Source organism: Chamaea fasciata, unplaced genomic scaffold, assembly GCF_029207755.1.
Source record: "Chamaea fasciata isolate MVZ Bird 193981 ecotype frontalis unplaced genomic scaffold, bChaFas1.0.hap1 SCAF_1, whole genome shotgun sequence".
NCBI classification, from domain to species: domain Eukaryota; kingdom Metazoa; phylum Chordata; class Aves; order Passeriformes; family Sylviidae; genus Chamaea; species Chamaea fasciata.
In genome coordinates, this window is record NW_027094086.1 from 110,259,833 (window position 1) to 110,281,594 (window position 21,762).

The 21,762-nt window shown below is 37.5% G+C and overlaps 1 protein-coding gene across 1 annotated transcript in view; it reads right to left on the reverse strand.

Annotated features, from left to right (window-relative positions):
* NEK11 (NIMA related kinase 11) overlaps positions 1–19,410 on the reverse strand; it is a 76,554-nt gene extending 57,144 nt beyond the window's left edge. Inside the window, exons 1-3 of the mRNA XM_066193554.1 lie at positions 19,241–19,410; positions 6,386–6,551; positions 1,220–1,338 (exon numbers count right to left, since the gene is read on the reverse strand). Coding sequence (XP_066049651.1) covers positions 1,220–1,338; positions 6,386–6,551; positions 19,241–19,410 — 455 coding nt within the window. The remainder of the gene's footprint in view (positions 1–1,219; positions 1,339–6,385; positions 6,552–19,240) is intronic.
* Between the last annotated feature and the right edge of the window lie 2,352 nt (positions 19,411–21,762).

Here is a 21,762-nt window from a genome sequence, read left to right on the forward strand (position 1 = left end):
ATTATTCTACATAATGCATCTTCTAAACACGTGTGTTAATGAAAGGATTTCACCAAAAGGGGACATTCCAGGGCACCAAAACTTTTAAAGGCAGGTTGTTTAAGTGAAGTTCAAGAGAGTAAAAAAACCTAAATCACATTGATAGTTTAAACTGTCAGGATTTTTATTTCCACTTCCCTCTGTCCTTTTGGCCTGAGATGAATGCTGAAGGGCACAGCATCCCAAGAGAGTCCTCTTTGTGTCCTCCCATCGCTGGCAGGGCAGCATTTCATGTACAAGCCCTAGATAAACCAGCATTTAGGAACAAAAATGCTCTTGCATCTTGAGCAGCAATTCACTCTGCCCTTTTCCCTCTACAGTCTGACACTGGCAAAAACTCATTAGGCATCCACCAGTTTAGGTCAAACACATCCCACACACTTAGCTTCAGTTCAACTCAGGAACGGTTGCTCTTGACGACAGGTGACCTCTCTACCCGCTGCTTGGTTGCACCTAAAATTCAGGCAAGCAAATTTCGCCCAAGCTCTGCAAAGGATGATGCAGAAACGGACCAGGCAGGAATTGTACATGTCCAGCACACTGACAATAAGGGAAATCTTTCCATCACTGCACTCAGCCTGCCTAAACTCACATTGTAGGAAAGAGCTATGCTCATGGAGATGACCAGGTTGGTATTCATCTATATACACTACCCCTGCCCCAACCAGGTTTGATCTCCTCATATCTGGATGACCTGCAGTATTTTATTAAGTTAATCTTTGATGTGCTGTTAAAAGCGACATCTCTTTTCAAAGAATGCATGTATGTAACTCTATTGATTTTACTGGGAGTCCATCAAGCATATATATATTGGATGCTTCACATTAAATATCTGCAGGACATGCTTCTTGACTCCTCTTTAAAAAGACAACTTTGTTTTAACCTTTTAATCCATTTTTTTCTAACAATATTGAACTATTTCCACTATGCTCCATTTTTCCTTTGGCTCTGAAAAAAGTGTGTCTAATGCTGGGCGACAATTATCATTGTTCTGCTAAAAGATGTAATGCACAATGTTCCTGTGGGGTAGATAATTAATTGCATTTGAGGGTATTTGACATAAACTAACTACAATAGTTCGGTGAACAGAACTTTCATTTCTGTTTGAATACCTCCAACTAGTCAGTAAGTCCATTCACTCCCCTCCCAAGCTGAATGCTCTCATATCAAATGACTATACCTTTCATGCATATAGTTGACTCCAAGTAACAATTGTATAAACCAGTCTATTACTTGACTTTGAGTGAACATCTTCCCAGAATCTTTGTACTCTTGAATTTTAAAGTCTAGATCTCCACCCTGAAAAATATCACAACACATTTGTACATTTAAAGTAAGTTTTCAAAATGCTATCTCCTTCATCATAGTACAGGACCCCATTTCCTTAGGCATTCAGGCATCCTATCATGTAGGTCTGTAAAATCAACATATACACGTGAATTCTGAACTCCCAGCCCCAGCACCAAACATATACGCAAGTGAGGATCAAAATGTCATCGAGTCTGGCTTTGTAGTTTTCCCTTAGTGTTACAGAAGATCATCAAAATTTCCAACTGCTCTTCCTTCATGTCACCCAACTTCAGCATCTGAGCTGGTCACCCCAAACCTTTTTATCAACACTAAGGAACATGCACCTGTTTAGCACAACTATCCCTCTCATCTTGTTGTCTACCTCTGGAAGGGATGGATCATGTTGTAGAAACAGTTTCTCTGCCAAGATTTATGATGAGGGCCTATATTGACTGGCTATGATATTGACACTTAGGTAAGTAAAATTAATAATCTGCCCCAATCAGTCTGGAAAAGTTAATATATTTGAGAAAAGCATTTCCACTCCAGTCAAACATTGCACATTCAAGCGACACTCATTTATTATGTTATAATAACCATGATAGCATCAAAGAAACCATGTTGTTCTCTTAAGAATTAAAATATTGTCTCTTTATGATACTTTGCCCTCATTCAAACTTCTGCCAGAACACTTAAAGCCTGAAGAATACATAGCATGTGTTATTTAAAGCCTCAAGAATATGTAGCATGTGTTACTGTGATACTTCATTAAAACAACAATTGATCTTGAAGTAGCACTAGGAATGGAACACTAGGACACACAGCAGGGAGTGCCAATAAATCAGAAAATATATCCAGAAAAAGACTACTTGTAAACTGCAATCCAGATATTTGGAAATGCCAGTTGTACAATAACACAATGAAAGAGGATTTTGAGACTTTCAGGAAACCCATTATTTTTGCTTAAAAATATACAGATGGTTGTCAGCTGATTGTTTAGCCAGTTTATAAAATAAATTAATTTTGTCTACAAGAATGCCCACACATTAATGTTAAGCAATGTGTTGAGGTAGCTAACCCCAGAGCAAAGGGACTGTGAGTTTGATTACATTCTGATGACTAATTACCTTGCACCAGGACAGCTTACTAGCCACAAATCACTACTTTTGCATTATACATTCTACATAAAATCAGAAGTTTTCTGTGCCATATACAAGAAACTATTTTGCCTGTACAAATGTACCAGTACCATCATTTCCCACCAACATCCCTTTATTCCTCTGCACTGTTGACTCTCACGATTTTATGGTGTCTTCAGCATTTCTTGTTTTTCTGTTCCCAACACCACTGTGCTTCATAGTGCTGCTACAAAATAAGCATATTCTGTCCTTTGCAGATCTATATATTCAAGTGCTTCTAATATGAGTTTACAGTAATTTCTATGGCCTTTATGGCTCTAAGTAACAACATGCAAAAGCATGTGTTAAAACAAAGCAAATCTGTTTTGTAATCTATCAAAAATGTGTTTCCTGACAATGTCCTGCAATTTTTTAATTGAAATGTCTGAATCATCTCATACACTAGGGAAGGGAATATGAATTCAGCTCTCCATCTGCTGCCCTACTGCAGCCCAGAGAGAAGCTCTTCTGGGAACTTGGAACTCTCAGCAGCTGCTTCCCCTTTGCGACTCCAAATGTTCGGCAGCTTCCCCCTGCTTGCTTGCAGTAGAGAAGAGGAAGGAAAGAAAAATTGTTGCTGGGTACTCCATTGCATGGCAGCCAGATGGGCTGTGGCCGAGCCTACTCACGCACCTTGAAAACAGTGAGTCATTATTATAAAATAAACTGTTCCAGACAGATGCCCCAGACCATCCAGAGCCCAGGACTGAGGGCTCAAACATGTGTCAGCTGGCTGCTGGCTGCTCAGGGGACTCTCTACTATCCAGGAGAGGACAGATGAAGTGCAAAAGGCTCCAATCACTGTTTCTCCCTGTCCCAACATGTCCCCTCTCACAATAACACACTGCCATCTAAAACACAAAGAAAAAAAAGTGCAGCACCTATAGACTTATGGCAGTGAATACTGTGAAGCTGAAAAGGTCTGAAATACTGTGAACTGAAAAAGGTCTAAGGAGAACAAAAGTAGTTGAAAAATGTGCCCCCACACAACCGCATAACTTTTTACCTTCAAGCAGGGAAGAGTGGTCTCATTGTCCTACAATTAATTTACCCTTGATTTTATGTTGAAAAAAAGGAAAACAAAAACACAACATAAAATATTCACTGAAATACTGCTGCTATTAAATGCTGAAAAAATTTGTTAACCCAATTTCGCATTTTGGAAGGTCAGTCTAATGAAGTTCATAAGGAATTCAACAATTTAACAAATTAAGTACATATGGAGTTTCCAAGCTGCAGTTTCTATTTAAATATCACTGTAACAAACACACCAGTAAATTATTTAAAACAGTTTAGCATCTAGAGCTGATAACGTGAACAGGCATTGACTGCTTTAGTTATTCCTTTTGCTCAGATTTCCTTAGCATATGTGTACTCACATCACAGCTGAGACCACAGTCAAGAGACATAAATAATTATCTGGGGGAAAGTACAACAAGTTCTGCCTTACAACGCATTAAAATAATGCAATTTTAAAAGTAACCGCTTTGTAAAAACTGTATTTTATTGAAGTCAAATTTGTACTGCAAAATGAAATCTAAGGTTCATTAAGGCATTTTTGCTTGAAATCAGTCTTAGCCGATAATTTTTATGTTATCCATAAGATTTTGATTTGGGGAAAGTGTCTAAGAATCTCAACAAGTAAGATCAAAACAGAACAAATACACTTTTCTATAATTTTGATTGAATTCAGTTGTAATAAAAGATGTCAAGCTGAGCCATGGAGACCAATGTTCTCTGTTTTTCTTTCACAGGACAAGGTATGGCATGGGGCAGCTGTGCTGGAGGTTCACTCCATGCTACTCACGCCAGAATGAACAAAGCACTGTGGCTAATGAATAAGTCACAGTACTTTGGAGAAAACAGAATAGAGCTCACGGGGGTAGTTCTGTTTCCATGCCAACTTAATGTGTGCTCCTTGTTTTGAGTCTGCCCAAGAGTAGCAATTACTGCCAATCTGGTAATTATTCTATGCATGAGAAACTGAACATACTAGACATCCAAGCAAGGATCAGGTAGCACAATATTTTGCCCATTCTCAATTCATCCATGGTTTAAACAAGCATCTTTTAGGTCAAAACACCCAAATCCCACCACATACAAAAATACAATATCCGACCAAAATAGAAAAGAAACTTTATAGCACTGTGTGCAACTTTGGTTTGTACTTTTTCTTGTCTGAACATTCAATGAAATATGTTGTAAGGGCTTAAATGCAATGATACAACGGAACATGTATTTTGGGAAAAAGTCGGAAGCACATCCTGGATCAAGAATCACCCTGACCTCACTTAGCAGACTCAAAACTGAAAAGATTCAGTGCATAGCCAATGAATCCATTTCCTCTTCCTTCACCTGCTGTGCTGTAATACATTCTCACCTGTTTGAGGATGTGACTCCTTGATCCTAGGGTAACTCCAGGGTAACTACCAAAACATTTTCATGCAGAGTAGTTTATATTGGCTGCATAAAACCCCCCAAAGCTCCAAGGAATGATGCTTGTGATTACTCTGCTATCATGCTCTTTCTTATTCATCTATAACTTTATGCCAATGAACAAAAAAGAAAAAAAGAAGTGTAAAAAGCAGTGGATCTTTCATCTAAAAAGATACTATAAAGCTGCTGAAATAGGCTCCTTTATTCCTACATGTTTAACTGATCTGGTATTGGACTACTTTGTACTGCCGGTAGAGAGAAAATTATGAGTGCATGGGAATAGCTGGAGAGTTAGAATAATCCTTCAGTCCTGAGCTCCGGATTTCCTCTAAGAGTTGACAATACTCTCAAACCCCAGCTATCAGACATTCAGGGAATGGCACAAAAAGCTTCTGCTCGGGTGTTAAAATATTATGTGAACAAATACTCAGATTGTATCACAGAACTGAACATTTCAGATTTAATTTTTAAATATCCCAGCAATAAATAGACATTTAGCTATCATCAAAGAAAGCTTCCAAGGAAGAAATAAATGACAGGAATGGTACTTGTTTAATTATTCCCATGAAAGGTAAATTCTTGAAGACGTGTGATTAGTTAAGTCAAATCTGATTTGTGTACAGGTAACGCATTAGTCTAAGTTCATTATCTTCCAAAGCATTTCAGCATGTCTAGCAGGACACAACTGAAGAGTTTGCTTCACAGTTTCATGAAAAGATCACTTTATGTATGACAGATTTTTTTTGAAAGTGCACATCTATATTTAATACAAAGTCGGCACTTGTTTTATATAAACTACTAAAAAACTGGCTTAAATTCTTATTTGAAAGCTTTAAGACAGATTCCAGCAATATGTTCTTAAACCGAATGCTGGAGTCAAAAAATTAATGGTAACTATATTGTAAAACATCCTGCTTTAATATTTGTTGTATCCACTACACTCTGGTCTTTGACTCACACAGTTTTTCATTTTATAAAGCCAATGATGCTGCCAAACTCATCATACATGTGATCAGACTTAAGCTTCTTGTAATCATCTCCAAATCACAAGTGAGTTTTCCCTTCCCCATTTATACCAGATTTTATATCGTGCCTCCATGCCCAAAATCTCACCCTCTCTCACCTATCAGTAGCACATCACACAAGTGGTACAACCCTCCTGAGTTCTCCCACAGATCTGGCAGTGTGTCTGCATTTAAGTCTTTCTCGTAGCACTTAAACTTGCCTTTAAAATTACCTATTTCTTCTTCTGTGGTTTATTTGTCTATGAATCTCACATGGGCAGACAACATTCCTTATCTGAAAGGAACATACCTAACAAGTAGCAGCTGATGCCACAAGCAGCAAATAAAGGCTAAAAATCAAACTAAAACATTTTATAATGGCTTCTTAGAAGACCCTATTTTAATACACACATTTTTTTCAAATTTCTTCAGTCTCACCTCACAATACTCAGTGATAATGCAGAAACTATCTCGCTCCACAAAGCTTGCATAAAATTTGACAATGGATGGATGGTCTAATTTGGAAAGTAGTTGTGCTTCCAGATTTGCTTCAACTGTTTCATTAGGCTTTAGGTTTCCAACAGAGATTTCTTTTAGGACCTTTCTAGAGGAAAAAAAAAGAAGAAATATTTATATTAATAAAACTAGAAAAATATAAAGATATATAACATTCAAAATCCCATCAAAATTTCCTTAAATGTGAAACAGTTACATTGACCAACTATTGGCAACATGAAATGATGAGGCAAATATGGGTAAATAATGAGAATACATTAAAAATCAAACAAATATGCTAGTTACCATATAGATTAAGCAATATATTAAAAATACTGTTTTGAAATATTTCTCCCACTAATTACCTACTGTACTGGGGTTTTTAGAACATGTTTTCAGTGCTATGGATTACTGCATAATAACAAACATAAACAAAAAATCAAATCTAAGTGATTTCAAACCCACTCAGAGCATATGGTCAAGATTCATGTATGAAATAAGGAGTAGCAAGAAACTGCACTTGAAGCTTCTCCCAAGTCTCTCCATGGTAAATTTCCCCAAATGTTTGAATACATGAAAGGCAAGTTTCAGACTGAAGGGAAGCTTCCACAGTGCTTTTAGTAATTTCCCCATTCAATAGAGCATGGTTGTAAAGTTACAGTAGTAAACATGACAGTGATAAAACTACAATAATTCACCTTATCTAAGGCCGGGGGGGGGGGGGGGGGGGGAACTGTGTTTCTTTATGAGAATGTTTTTTTCCTAAGTCTGAACAATCAGTTTCTGACTAGCAATGTTTGAATTTTCATATAAACTTGCCTAATCCCCATCAGGAACTGTGATGAAAAACACATGCCCTTTGATCTGTTTCCATCTCTGCAGACAAGCTTCATGGAACACAGACAGGCAATACCTACTGTAATCTCTTCATCTTCAGTTGACGTGAGTCATTACCCCTTCCTTCATAAAAATCATGTCACAGAACTGACAAACAGGATAAGTCCTTGTTAAAGACCACTAAACACAAGTTTCTTGCATACCCAAGACAGCAATAAAAGCCTGATGTGTTGATGTGTACAGATAGCTTATCATCTTAGTCACTCAGTGATCTTAATGCTGTCATCAGCTGTCAGACAAGATGACAGGTGTTTTTCTTATTTAAATTAATTCCCAGAAGAAGAAATCACGAAAATACACTTCTTGTAAATAAAATACTGGTTTTCTGCAACACAATTCTAATTCATAGCCACAGCTGGAAGGCATTTGCTTCTAGACAGAAAGTTTTTGAATGCAATTGAGATTAGGCATATCTGCATGCCTCTGGTATATGTGTGTACTGTGTCTATATGTAGATAAGGTTTGATTTTACTGCATTAAATATGAAGAACCTAACTAGACTTCATACTTTCTGCAAAGCTTTTGATAATATTTCAGTAAATACACTTAAAAATTTAAGATATGTACAAAAACCCCCTCTGTGTTAACTAAGTATTGACAGAGAAGTTATGTCAGACTCTCAGAAGCCTCACAGAGAAAACATGAAAACAGAGGTCTCCAGATCTGAAGTGGCTCTTTTCTGTTAACTTTAGGAGAAAAACAAGGACACAGAGAAAACGAGAAAACAGAGGTCCCCAGATCTGAAGTGGCTCTTTTCTGTTAACTTTAGGAGAAAAACAAGGAAAATAAAAGTCTGCAGACAGAAATTCATTTATATAAATTAACTATACTTTTTAATACATAGAACACCTAAAGAGCGCTTAAATTCACCCTACCCCATTTCAGTATTTACACAAGTAAATTCTACCCAAGCAGGCAGCTATATTGGGCACATTCTGTGCTTTATACAGCTCCTAAGACAACTCAAATTTGGCACCCCTGGTGATGTCAAATAGGCTGATAGATCCACAAATAAAAGCTTAGCAATCATAAGAAAACAACAAACCTTTCTTAGCTAAGACATCCTGACTGCATCTCCTCTCTACCAATTAAATCCAGCTCTATATTTTGAAGGAGATAATGCATTTCTGTTTCTATGATCCAACCTACATTTTATGGTTGGGTAATAATAAAGAGTGAGCCATCATTGCTCACAATTCAGACACGGTACTTGTAGATCATCTGCTGAAAAACTGGCTGCATTGTGTTACTTAACTATTTTTGTAAACTGTTTGAAGTATTTTGAACAAACAATTTGAAGAGTGTTACATTCTGGATTTTGGGAATAATGCACTCTCTTATTCAGATTTTACCAAGACTCCATCTGGAGTATACAGAGTCACCTGAAAGTCAGTTTTTTTCAAAAAATGAGCCCCTATATTTTCTGCCACTTAGGGTCAAGTATTAAGCAGGATTTATAAGGTCTAAAGCTGTTCCCATGAATTAAGAAAACTCAGATTAATCACATGAACAAAGAAAATAGAGATCTAGGTGGCATATATAGAAAACCAGGTAAAGCCACAAAAATGCGGATATCCTCCAAATACAATACTTAACTACCCCTTCTGATAGAATGCTAAATAAGATATACTAATTTAAATTTCAATATTATTATAAATTTGACTTAGTGTAGAATACAACACATAAGCACACCACAGAATTGTTTAGGTTGGAAATGACCTTCAAGACCATCAAGCGAAACCACAAACCTCACACTGGCAAGTCCACCACTAGATCATGTATCTAAAGATAAGATAAAGTGTCAATAAACACACAATTAGAAAACTTCATTACAGAAGCACTAGCAGATATCTTAAATACAGAACAACAGCCTCTGGATTTTAACTGTGTGGGAAAAGCCTTAAAATTCAATCAATAATGGAAACACACTTTAAACTTTATCTCAAACTGACTACAACTGAAAGAGTCTTGTTGTGAAAGCATTCATATCTGAAGAGTAAAAAAATCCAGCTGTCACCATGTACATCCATCCTGGAGGAAGCAGGGTCTGGGACAGGTAACAACATCCATCTCTTCAGGGTGGGAAAATAACGAGAGATGGGCCCACTCCTACTTCCCAAAATACAGAAAGCAACATCCCATCCTCTGCAGTGCCCACGTCTCAACAGGCCCACACCCCTTCCCCTGGGAACAATTTCTCTGGGAACCCTTCTGATTTTCATCAGCAAAACCTTGCTGGCTTGAGTTGTCACACTTTGAAAAGCAGCCAAGCACTGGGTCTGAGAGCTCAGTAATGGGGAGCAAGTGGGGCTAAAAGAGAAAAACAAACATGAAGGTGGAACCCGCCAGGATTCAGTCACACAGTGGGAATCCCTTTCTGAGCTGTACTAGTAACTGACAATACACCACAGCAATGTTTATCTCGGGCGATTTGCACTGATCTAAAATTGAATGCTTTACAACCCATCTGGTATTTGTTTACATAGGTGACATACTTTATTATTATATAATTTGGTTTACTGGATCAGATGCAATTCTTAAAAGGCGGTGTTTCTCAAAATGCACTCTGTTTATTGAGTAAACTGCAATATGAATTATTGCCTAGGTAAATTTGCTTGCTGAGAAGGAAGTAAAAGAAATACAACTTTTTTAATGTCAAGAATAAATAGGTCTGATAAAATAACAGAAAAGTTGTGATCTAGGAATATATGATTAAAAGTTATAGCTTTTAATTAAAAAGAAACTTCATTTTACACAGGCAGTTTTTCAGTTAACTGCAGTTAATTATAATTTTATTTAGGTTTTGAGTTGCCACTATGAAGAATTGTAGCATAACCCATAACTGTGTGGTGTATTTCTATCCATGCTGACCTTCGCAGGACTACCACTTCACCCTGATAACTCCTCAGTACAAGGACCAGGTGCAATTCTGTAAAAACACATTACCTCTTACTGGGTCTGTAACTGGATCTGAAATCGGTCACAAACAATAAAATTAAAGAAGTGCCTGTCTAATTAATGATGCCTTCTATTCTACTTATCAAATGGCACAGCTCTGCAAATGGAGACCAAAATGAAGAAGAGGTGACAAACTCCATGCAGAAAGTTTGCATAAAGCTTCCACACTATTAAAACTGTCAGGGAAATTTGGTAACAAAGGCACCATGTAACTACAGACAGGGTGAAGTCACCCACCAACACTACGTCTTTTCTATAGTTGACAGCTTAGCAACAAAAATTCAAATAGGCATTCTTTACATTTTATCCATCATATTTGGAACACCAATGTCTGCGTGGTCAGGTAATTTAAGGACGTGCATCTATCTGTTAGAGAAAGAGGAAGCTGGTGAAACCGTGAAATATAATAAATCAGAATACACAAATCAGTCCTAGCTAGAAGAATTCTTGGTTTTAGCTAAGGAAAGAAACACAGTAAATTAAGAGCACTTAATTTACTTCCAGTGAAAAGCAAACAAGTGCTGTTTGGTGTTCCTCCTTACATATGCATACTTACTCATTATCCAAAGCATTTCAGACCCAAGAATTACTACAGAACTTCTAAAATTGATTCTTGGCTTCCCATGCCCACTGTGGATTTATCAGTAAGCCATAACCCCTTTTCAATACCAAATACCACTGCATAGCTTCTTAAATCAAATGCTGCACTTCTTTTGTCATTCTCCTGGACGTTATTGATTTCCTTGTAATGTCAGAACAGTCATCAGCAACTCGTTTTTTCTGTTCTCCAAAACATCCTATTCACACTGTCCATGAACATTCACAGATGCTGAGAACTAATCCCTGACTTAACCACTATAAATTCAATCTCTATATGAGCACTGTAATATCTGCAGATGGATTAAATATAATTTCATTTTTTGAATAAGCACTTTAACTAATTTAACCTCGCTAAAATATCTTTGAATGGCAATGAGATTTCTTAAATTTGCAAGTGAAATGGATGATTCACTACCATTTCCATCAGCAAGTCACAATTATAGCACTTACAAATATTTTTCAAGATGCCAAATTTTCAACTGCTCTAACATATGCACTAACACTGAACAGGCCAACTCTTGATGAAAACAATTTATGCTTATTTGAAAATTAACAGTCCGTTACTAGTACCCCCAAAAATAGAGAATATATTTTCTGGAAAGAGAATACTGCTGAAAGAAGTTAGTCTCGAGGAATAGAGCTTTTATAATTTTCTTCTGCACTGAGCAAACTCTCATTTTTACAAAGGCGCATAACTCAAATTATTTTTGATCAACCATATGTGCCAATTTTGGAAAAAATCAGTAATTATAAAGCAAAGCAGAGCAATTGTGTTGTCTTCCACAGAACTGAACAATCGATTAAAAGAAATTATTTATTTAGATATAAAAATGCATTTATTGGGATTAATTCTTTGGCATACTTTGGGTAGTCATCTACATTGATTAAAAAATGACAGAAAAAAAGTAGTCATTGATTAATAAAGGAAGACTTTTTCTCTAAAGCCATATTTTCAAAATTAAAACTTTTTTCCTAGAGAGAAATGGAAAAATAAAATGTAAATACATTTATAGTCCATTCATATGTTTCAGCTCTAAATCAAATACTAATAGACTGTGACTGAACTGAAGAAATTTGTGTCTTAACAGAAAAATTACTAAAAATGGTGATGAGATACTGACTAATATCTGTGAATGTCCTAGCAATACTTTATGGTTACATGTTGCATTATCCCCCTCTACTGTTCATCCAATCCTTTTCCTACAGCCCAGTCTTGCTTAAGAATGCAATTAAGCACCATGCTGTCCCCAGCCTAAATGGGATTTTTGAGAAATACAACAGGGACTAAATAATTGGTTTGTTCTCTGTATCTTTGAAGACTTTCATCACACAACAAATCTTCTAAACCAGCATTGTGATTTCATTACACAGACAATATACTTTACAATAATTGCTCTCTGCTAATTAACATTCACTTTCAAACAAGAGGAAACACCATTACGGAACTCAAGACTGAATGCAGCATTTTGTCTTCAAGCTTTTTAATATGATTAAACATCTCACCATTGCCATGTTGTAACACTTCAACTAGTAGCCTTGGGCTAGAGCATCTGCCAAAAAAGGATTTTCCTTCTGTAGAAATTAGTTTGAATTTTTAAATTAGTTGCAATTAGGAATTTTGAAGAAAGACCTTCGTATCATGGTCTATATTCATCAGTCCACAGAAAACAGACTATTTTGAACAATAGGAGTCATGAAGGGAAACTACATACCAAAAATTGCTGTAAGAATGCATTCCATAAAAACTCAACTAAAACACTTAATGAAAAATTTAATTGGTTCTCTTCTGAATTTAAATATATTTGTAGGGAGAATTATGTTCCTTTGACTGTTGCAAGGATATTTATGTCAACAGTATTGTCCCTCCAGTGGATCTAATTCCCAAAAGTAATTTAAACAGTAATTGCTACCCCTTTAATAAGAAAATTCACTCTCCCTACATGTCTTTTTTTCATCAGGCATCTCCTTCAATGTTTATTTCTGATATGCGTTCAAGTATCTATAGTACCAAAAAATTTAAAAAGAAAAGAAAAAAGAAAAAGAAAAGAGAGGAGTGCAGAAAAAGATAAATGCATGCTTTATAGCTTTACAAAAGCATGTTACTAAATAGTCTACAATCAAAGGCAAAGGGAATCAAGCAATGCTGGGGAAATTAATTGCATATAAGCTCCATTGTTGAATATTCTTTTCATACCTTTAAGCCCTCCTGAGTATGATTCTCTGATCTTAACAATCAGGGAAACACATGCAGTTCAAAACTTAAGCAACTACCCAGCAACATTAAAATGTTTTAGAAGGGCACACAGTGGATGTAAGGGAAACAATGAACTAGGAACTACAGTTACTAGTAAGTCACATAAGCACAACAACAAAACAAAACAGAAAAAAAAATAGGGAAAAGTGCACTGACTGTCCAGCAAATCCAAAATTTATTCCACTCACTGCAGAAGTTTTATCATTACAATGTACTGAATGCAACAAAAAACTGGAGGTTCATTCTGCATGGAAGAATTTCAAACCACCCCGATGCAGACTAAACACCTTCACAATAAGAGTAGTCCATAAGAGGATACAGTAGACAGGCATATTCATTCCCCATTTTCTTACTAAAGCTAGCTTACAAATGCAAGAAAACTAGTTTCAGCAAAATGAATGAGACAGAAGTGATCTCAAGGCATTTGCTTAATAACAAAATCATTAAATTCTGTCGCTGCCATGCACCTCAAAGAAAAGTAATTCACCAGGAATGCCTTAAGCACGGTTCTCCACCCAATGTTGAAAATGTTACCTGTAAACAAGTTTCAAAACAATGAATTCAATCCCCAGCACTTCCCATTGCCTGAATGTCAGACCAGAATGCCATGAGTGCTGCAGCACTGAGCTCCTGGGAGCTTGGCTCTGTGGGGGACAAGACTTGTTGTAAACCCAAGTAGCATTTCCTTCAATACATGCTGCCTCCCACTTACACATGTTAAAGACCTAGTTAGAATCCGCCCCAGTCAAATGGACAAGTCCCACGAATAATGAAAAAGTAGGTTACTTAGTTTAAGAAAGCTGTAATAAAAGGAGAACAGTAAAAAAAAGAAAAACCAATAATGATACCACCAATGCTCATAAAGGTGACCGAGCAGATGTAAAAGTTGTATCAGACAGCACTGAGGAGGATTTCACAGATGTCTGTGTTACAAAAGCCAAATGAAGGGTCTTGGTGTGTTCCAGTATGGATCTTTTGCTTCCAAAGAGGCCACAGAATGCTGGGGTTTATGCTTTTGATTATGAGGGAACTAGGAAATTTAACACAGTAATTGCCTGTGCTAAGGACGGCAGCATGGCTGTGACTTTTAATTGCCAAATCCATCATCAGCATGGGCAAGGTGAAATCTTATGTCTTGTGCTTCAATGCCAAGCTACCCTGCAGCACACCTAGAGCTTTATCCAGCACAGGAGCTTCCTACACTTTCTTACATTGAGCTGGAGGAGCCCTAGTGTTCCATGCTGGGCTGAAGGAAAAGCTGGGCACTGACAGGGGATGCAGGAAGTAGGGACTAAAGCACCTTCCCACGTGGTTTCCAGTGAGATCTGCTTTGGGTGAGTCTGAGGTTATCAAACTTGTCTTTGAATCAGGGTCGTATTGGCCTGCATTAGAAAGGATCTACAACCATTGTGGTCATAACTGGGACTGCCTGCTAAACTTGAAGCAAAACATTTACACTTTCACTCCCTGGCAACCTCCACTGCAGGTGTACTCTGAACTAAAACATGAGAGCATCAGCCACCCTCACAGAAGTTCAGCAAGGAAATTGCTTGGACACGTAGCTCTAGGCCTTGACCCCTGTAACATTGCTCACAGAAGGTCAAAGTCATGCTTGGCCACTCAAGTGGAAAGCTCATGAAGGCTCACTTCTCAAACTGCTCTAGTTAAATCCACAAGGTCAATGCTGTTATGGTCTCTTACTTGGGCCAAGCATGACCGTACCCAGTCAGCAGGCATGGCACAGTAGCTGAGCCTTACATGAAAAAGAACAGGTACATGTGACTGAACCAAGCAAAAGATGGATCACTTAGAAAAGCTTATTTAAAAATAAGCCCCAATCAGGAAGATCCTACAGCAAATCAGTTTTCAAGGAGATTGTGAATATTCTTTCACAAATCTAAAATGCCCTAATAAATTCCAGTTTTATTTTCTAGTTTTTATTATTAAATGAAGGAGAAGAATAAAAGAAAGCAATGTAATTAGATGAATAAACACACAACAACTAGCAGGGAAAAAATTGTTTCTGTTTTAATCAATTCAGCATCAAATGACCATTCCCTTGGAACACCTTCAGAGAAACAAACAGGCAGCAAACACAAGGATTTGACAACACAGCAATCCACTGACTGTCACTTGGATATTCATAAGGAACAAATCTCTCCCACCTTTAGATTTTAAACCATTTGTTATAAGAAGTCATAAATAATCGAAAGTCACATGATAAATTATTCAGCTAAGCGCACAGTTTCCAAGGAATCCTAGCATGAGTCTGGATTAAAGCTATAATGCAAGTCAGATGCAGAAGGTGAGCTGACGCCCCACAGTTACCCTACAGTGGAGCAGCCCAGGGAGTTTGGCACTTGTCAGCATGTCCCTTCCACCACAGGGACACGTAAATACCTTGTGAATATTTATGAACTAGAAGTCCCTAGTGCCTACTGTGTACATGGTTATGAATCAGTGATACTTAACCCCAGAGCTTCCCTTGGCACAATTGATTAGGACATTCATTTTCTTTAAGTGATGGCACTGTCCTTCAAGACTACTGTTGAACTCATCTCTGCTGTAAAAGACTCTGTCTTTAACCATAATTACCTGTTATCATTAGCTGAGAAGATATTCAGGGGGGCTAGCATAGAAGTGACTGCAGGAATATTGCTAGTTGTAAAAATGCTGGTACAATCCTGCTACTTTCCTTATAACAAACCAAGTTATCTGCTTTGAGTAGGTCTGGGTCCATAATGTCCAGGAACAAGTAAATATCAAATAATCCACAAACTAAGACATCCTGTGTAAACTGGAACCAAGAAGCTTGCTTTTGTACGGATGTGTCTTTTGTGCTCAACTGACTTTTGTACGGATGTGTCTTTTGTGCTCAACTGACTTTAGGGTCTAAAATATGCATTCTGATTCTAGTTTCTTCCAAAAGAAGGAGGGAAATTGATAAACTCTCTTCTGTATAGATTTAGTACATGAGAAACTTTGTTCATAGTGATGAATCTCCCAGGTTCTGACCTTTCTATGAGGGCATTCTTTCTGTTCTCTACTCTGCTGCTTTCACATAAATTGCAGGGACTTCTGTTTGAGATATTTAACCCTCTGTCACACTCGATGAGAATAATACAACAGGATCAAGAGTTCCTGCACCAGAAAAAAAAATTTACAAAAACCAGTTAGGAAATAAAATTAACAGGCAAGGAATGCGTCATACAGTGCAACACTTAAGAGGGACTTATGGTAAGGGACCTCCATACGCTACTATACTTGTGGTACTTCATAACCTTATAGTTTACAGAGTAGGCAAGTCAACCATATCAAAATGATTTAGTATGATCTGAGAAAGCCAGTAATCCTGATCCCATCCATGCAAAGAACTGGAGAGAAGCATGGAGCTGGCAGGTACTTCTTGGAAAGGCAGGCACTGCTGGCCTGAGCAGCCCTGAAAGTTTTATGTGAAATAAATCTGTTGGTTTCAGGTATGCCCCAAATAATCAACTCTCTCTCCTTCCTGGCTGAAGTAACTGTGTTCGTAACACTTCACTCACTACAGGTATGATCATTGAGAAGTAACAAAGTACAAGGCACAACCTAAAACTGTTTCTAGAATCGTGCAGAAGCTTTTTGCTGGGTATACTTGAAATTACATGATAACCACTGCTAGTCTCTGCATTAACTCATTCTGTAGACATTGCACGAATGGAAAATCGAGAAAGATATCCCTAAACAGCTTCTGTATCAATATGTCACTCTTCTTGGGAATTTGTATTCCTATGATTTATTTTTATGTTTTTTCATAGCGCTTTAGACTATAGCAGTTTTCAGGAAATTATCTGTGGCTGAGTTTACATTGTATGTAACATTTGTCTCAGCATGTTCTATTTCACGCAGAATGACACAGAATCACAAAGTTGGAAGAGACCTTCAAGATCATTGAGCTCAACCCTTGCCCTCACACCTCAACTAAACCATGGCACCAAGTGCCACATCCAGTCTTTTTTTAAACGCATCCAGGGATGATGACTCCACCACCTCCCCAGGCAGGCAATTCCAGTACTTTATCACTCTTTCCATAAAAAACTTTTTCCTAAATCCAACCTATATTTCCCTTGGTGCAGCTTAAGACTGTGTCCTCTCATTCTGTCAGATCACGTCTGAAACAATAAAAATAGAATTCTAATTCTGCTGAGGTCACAGTTGTGTTGTTTCCAGGGTTTTTTTCTGTCAAAGTGCCTTCAGAGCTGTATTAAGATCTTTCTTTTTAACCACGTACATTTTCATTCAAATATATATAAGCAGCAACCAGTACGGTTCCATACGAGACGATCTGAAAGCAGTATTGAGAATGTGACTTCCAGCATATTTTACCACCTTAAGAAACCAGTATTTCTAAATCCTACACTCCATATCATTATGCTACCTGTGTTTTCATGCTCAGCTGGGACGGTATTTTTGTCATCTACTAGCACATAAGTGGTAGAAATTTGGGGGATCCCCTCGTCGATACAAGCTTGAGGCATGGAAGGAATGAACTGTGGTAGACGAGCACCCCCTCGTGATGGAAGGCTTAAACACAGCATTGCACATCTTCGAGCACTCGGGCTGGTTAAATACTGGCATATTTCTATTGTACTGTGGTCACAAAAAGAGACTGATAAAAAAAATATAAAAACACAAATACGTCATTTGATATTCAGTCTCTGTCCTGAAGACAGCAGAGGACACACTCAGGCTCATTCCTAACAAAACGCAGGCATGAAATGTTGCAGGCAGTGAATGTTGGTTCAAGGCAGTCACTCAAAATTCTTAAGGAAAAGAAAATAGCCACTTAAAAGTTTAAGGCATGTTCTTCATTTTTGAGGTTTGGCAGGCTGTGCTATAGCAGCAAATGTGTGATTTCACTATACTGTTAATATTCTAAGAATGAGTTTAGTAACAGCTGAATTCTGTAGCATCTTAGAAGCTCAGGTAGTTCCTGTCACCCCGTGTGCATGATAGACCATCTTAACATAAAAATAAAATGAAATATATTCTTTATTTGTATTAATGAAATATTCCATTAAAGAACTTTTTCTTTTTTTGAGAAAATTGTAGCTAAGGCCATATGAGAGAGTCAAAATTGCTTAAGCCATGTGAAAAAAGCTAAGAGCTTAGTGGACCCTAACCCTAATCCAAGGACTTCAGAAGCTGTAAATTGATGTAGAAAGAAAACAATTGACAGAATTATGTCTTGGTTGCACGCTTATTAAAGCAATATTGCCAATAATGTGTGGCCATAAGTAGCAAAAGTGAGGCACAAATGAATCAGAGAAAGATCTTCAATCATGTAAGTGCTCATTATTAATGTGTCCATCAATAAGGAGCAATAGATCCCCTATTTAAAGGAATTACGTATTTCTGGCTGAGGAGAAACTTGATTAGATGTTTCTGACTTTAGACAAAGAGCCTTACAAATATTTTTGGATAAACCAAAAATATTTATAGTCAAATTTCACTTGGTGAAGGATCAAGGTAGACAAACACATTCTACACAACAGGAAGTCCAGCCACAAACTCAACATCAAACCCACAGGAATGTCAACACTGAGAATGTGTTGTTTTTTTTTTTATTTTGGCTTCAGAATGCCAACGGGTTTATCAGTAAAACTGATGAGACTTGTCCCAAATTCAGGCAAGCTAAAAAACAATCAAGATTTTCTGGCAATTAAAAAAAAAAAAATCAAACCTTCTACCAGTTAGGCATACAGCAAATAAAAAGGTGTTTACTGGAATTTCTGTAACTCTTCCTTCTCAGGTTTCATTTAGACAACTCAGTTACAAAAATTAGGTCATCAATACTGTAGAGGTTTTTTTGAGACCACTCCAACAATCTGAGTCTTTGCAGTAACATAGAATCAATTCCTGAAGGCATCCAATTAGGTGTTATCAAAAAAAAAGTCTGCTTCTACCTTACATCCTCACTAAAGTTAGACAGTTAAGGTTGCAACATAACACCAAACTGAGAGATGAAAAACAAATACAAAGAAAATATCTACAATGCAAGAAATATGTTCCCAACATTTTTATTTAAAGCATGTGAAGGGTTTACTTACAATTCTTCTCCTCGTTTTGCTTTTCTGTCATTAACCAAATACACACTTCCAAAGCTTCCATTGCCAAGCTTCCTCTGTATAGTGTATCTTCGTGCAATCACAGCTTCTGAGCAAGCAGAATTAAATCTGGCAACAGTGACATGCTTAGCAGTTTCTTGAAATTTCAGCATTTCTCTGTGCAACAAAAACTACACAAATTTCTCAAGGATGTAGCTTTCAAATCCTTTTATTCTTCCATGGATGTTCACAGAAATCACTTGAAACAGAAAAATATTGATTTGTCACTGTATTATTCTTATTAAACCTCTCATTTAATTCTCTGGCAGTGTTTACAATACCCAGCTTGCAGCAAACACAAATTAAATGGAATCATTAGCTGCTAAACTGTGGGCAGCAGACTTGATAAACAAACTCCAGATAATGTAGATGTGACATAGTCAGTCTTCCTCTAAACCAACTTTAAATTTATTCTCTGAACTGATAGCACAGTTCCCCTAGATATGGCACTCTTCCTCACCACCTGTCTTTATCCCACCACAGTACCTGACACTAAAAATATCTGCATTTCAGGATACTTATTTCAAGATTTTTGTGCATATTGAAGCATAACCTCCACCCATAATTTGAGCTCTCTCCCATCTCTGTTTTCTCTGCTCTTTCATTTACCCCTCAGATTTTACCATCTGTTCCAGTGCTGACCTCACAGCTTCACTGTGACTCATGACTACTATCTTCTGCAAAACAGTTTCACAGAAAATCTGCAAGACTTTCAATAAAACCCAACTCTCAACCTAAAGTTCATTTCTTCCTCACTGTGTTCTATCATGACTCACCTTTCCAACCTTTCCAACAAGTTAGCTTTGGCTGGGAATTCTTGTCTAACTGAGGTCCTAATTCTGCAAACTTAAGGACAGCAAAGGTCAAGCTCTAGCACTTCTATGGTTTTCAATACCTCAACATGAGTTTACAGTAACTTAGTTTACTCGACCTTCTTCATTCCAAATGAAAAAGGGGAGGTGTTTCATTGCACATAATAAAACAATACTGTTGTCATTATTTTGTCTTTATATAATGCTACGTGCATCATTTTGCTGGAAGATCCTTTGGAGCAAGTAAAGGTCTTGCAAGATCAGTGCTACTATTGTCACCATCCATCAGCACTGCAGAGCAGCAGGCCCACATTGGCCTTGTTCACCAAACCGTTTCAAGGACAAGGCAAGCACATAACACAGGATTTTCATTGTTGTGGTGGTGGATTGCTGAGCACTGCATCTGAAAGAAATGCCTCCTAAGAGCCAACAGACCTTAAAGATTGACTCAGCCATAAGACTGATGGACTCTTCAAGAAGTGTACAAACCACACCCTCTCCTACTTCACTCAAACCTTTAGCCCAGCCTTCCTTGTGTTCCTTTCCTACCAGTGTCCATCTCCCAATGAGTAGGTGTTTCCCAAGGAGCAACATCAATTGCTTCATTTAAGTTCAGAACAACTAGAGATAACACAAAGCAATCAGGTCTCCAGCCCTCTTTTCCTAAAAAAAAATGTCAGTAAGCCCTATCCAGTATCTTTGGTAAGCAGTTTCCTTTGTCCCACCCACCATTCCCAAATCCCATCCCAGAGCCAGGCAGCCTGCTGATGCCAACCAAACTAACGCAATTACATTGTCTGGATTACTGTTTTTAAAATATTTTCTTCCTTGGCTAGAGTTAGATCTTCCCTTTTGTGCTGCAAACTAAAGGAAAGTTGCTGGTTAGGGTTTCCTAGTTCCACCCACACATGCTAAGCACAAACCATCTCAACTTCTTCCCTGACCTTTCATAGTTTCTGTAAGAAAGACTGAACCTTCAGGTTTCTTTAGCAACAGCTAAAATGCTCTGACATTTTCTGCTTCCAAGATAAACCCTTCTTTGCCAATAGAGGCGATTTTCCAATTTTATCAGATTTTCTTTTTATTCCTTAAGAACCATTGTGTTACATTAACATTTGCCACCCTGCAGCACAAATTCTAAACTCTTTATATTTAGCTCTAAATATCTTCAAGATTCACTACTTGATTTTTTTTCCTGCCGATGACTTCACTGGCCTGCTTCTTTAAATGTTTTGAAAATCAAAAAAAATGAGATTTTCCTTGGTTTTTTTCCTTCATAGAAAAAAAATTAACTTTTTTACACTGGCTGCATTATTATTTTCTGTAACATCTTAATAAACTTACCCAAGGCTAAAGTGACATCATCTCACTTAGCTCAGTTTTTTAATGTTCCTAGAGAAATGATAACTAAATTTTATTATTAGTGCTGGAAGCAAAGGAGCTTGAGGGTGATGGCGAAACGGGGTTAAATGTACTCGACTATTACATTTAGTATCCCCCTGACGCACCTTCGGGAAGCCGAGATCCCCTAGGATAAATAACCTCAGCGATGTTACCTTGTTGCAAGACCGTGTAAGACTCAAAACACAAGTTAGCACGCACATTCCAGCACAGCAAGGGGCGAGGGCGGCGTCCCCGTTCCTCACCCCTCCG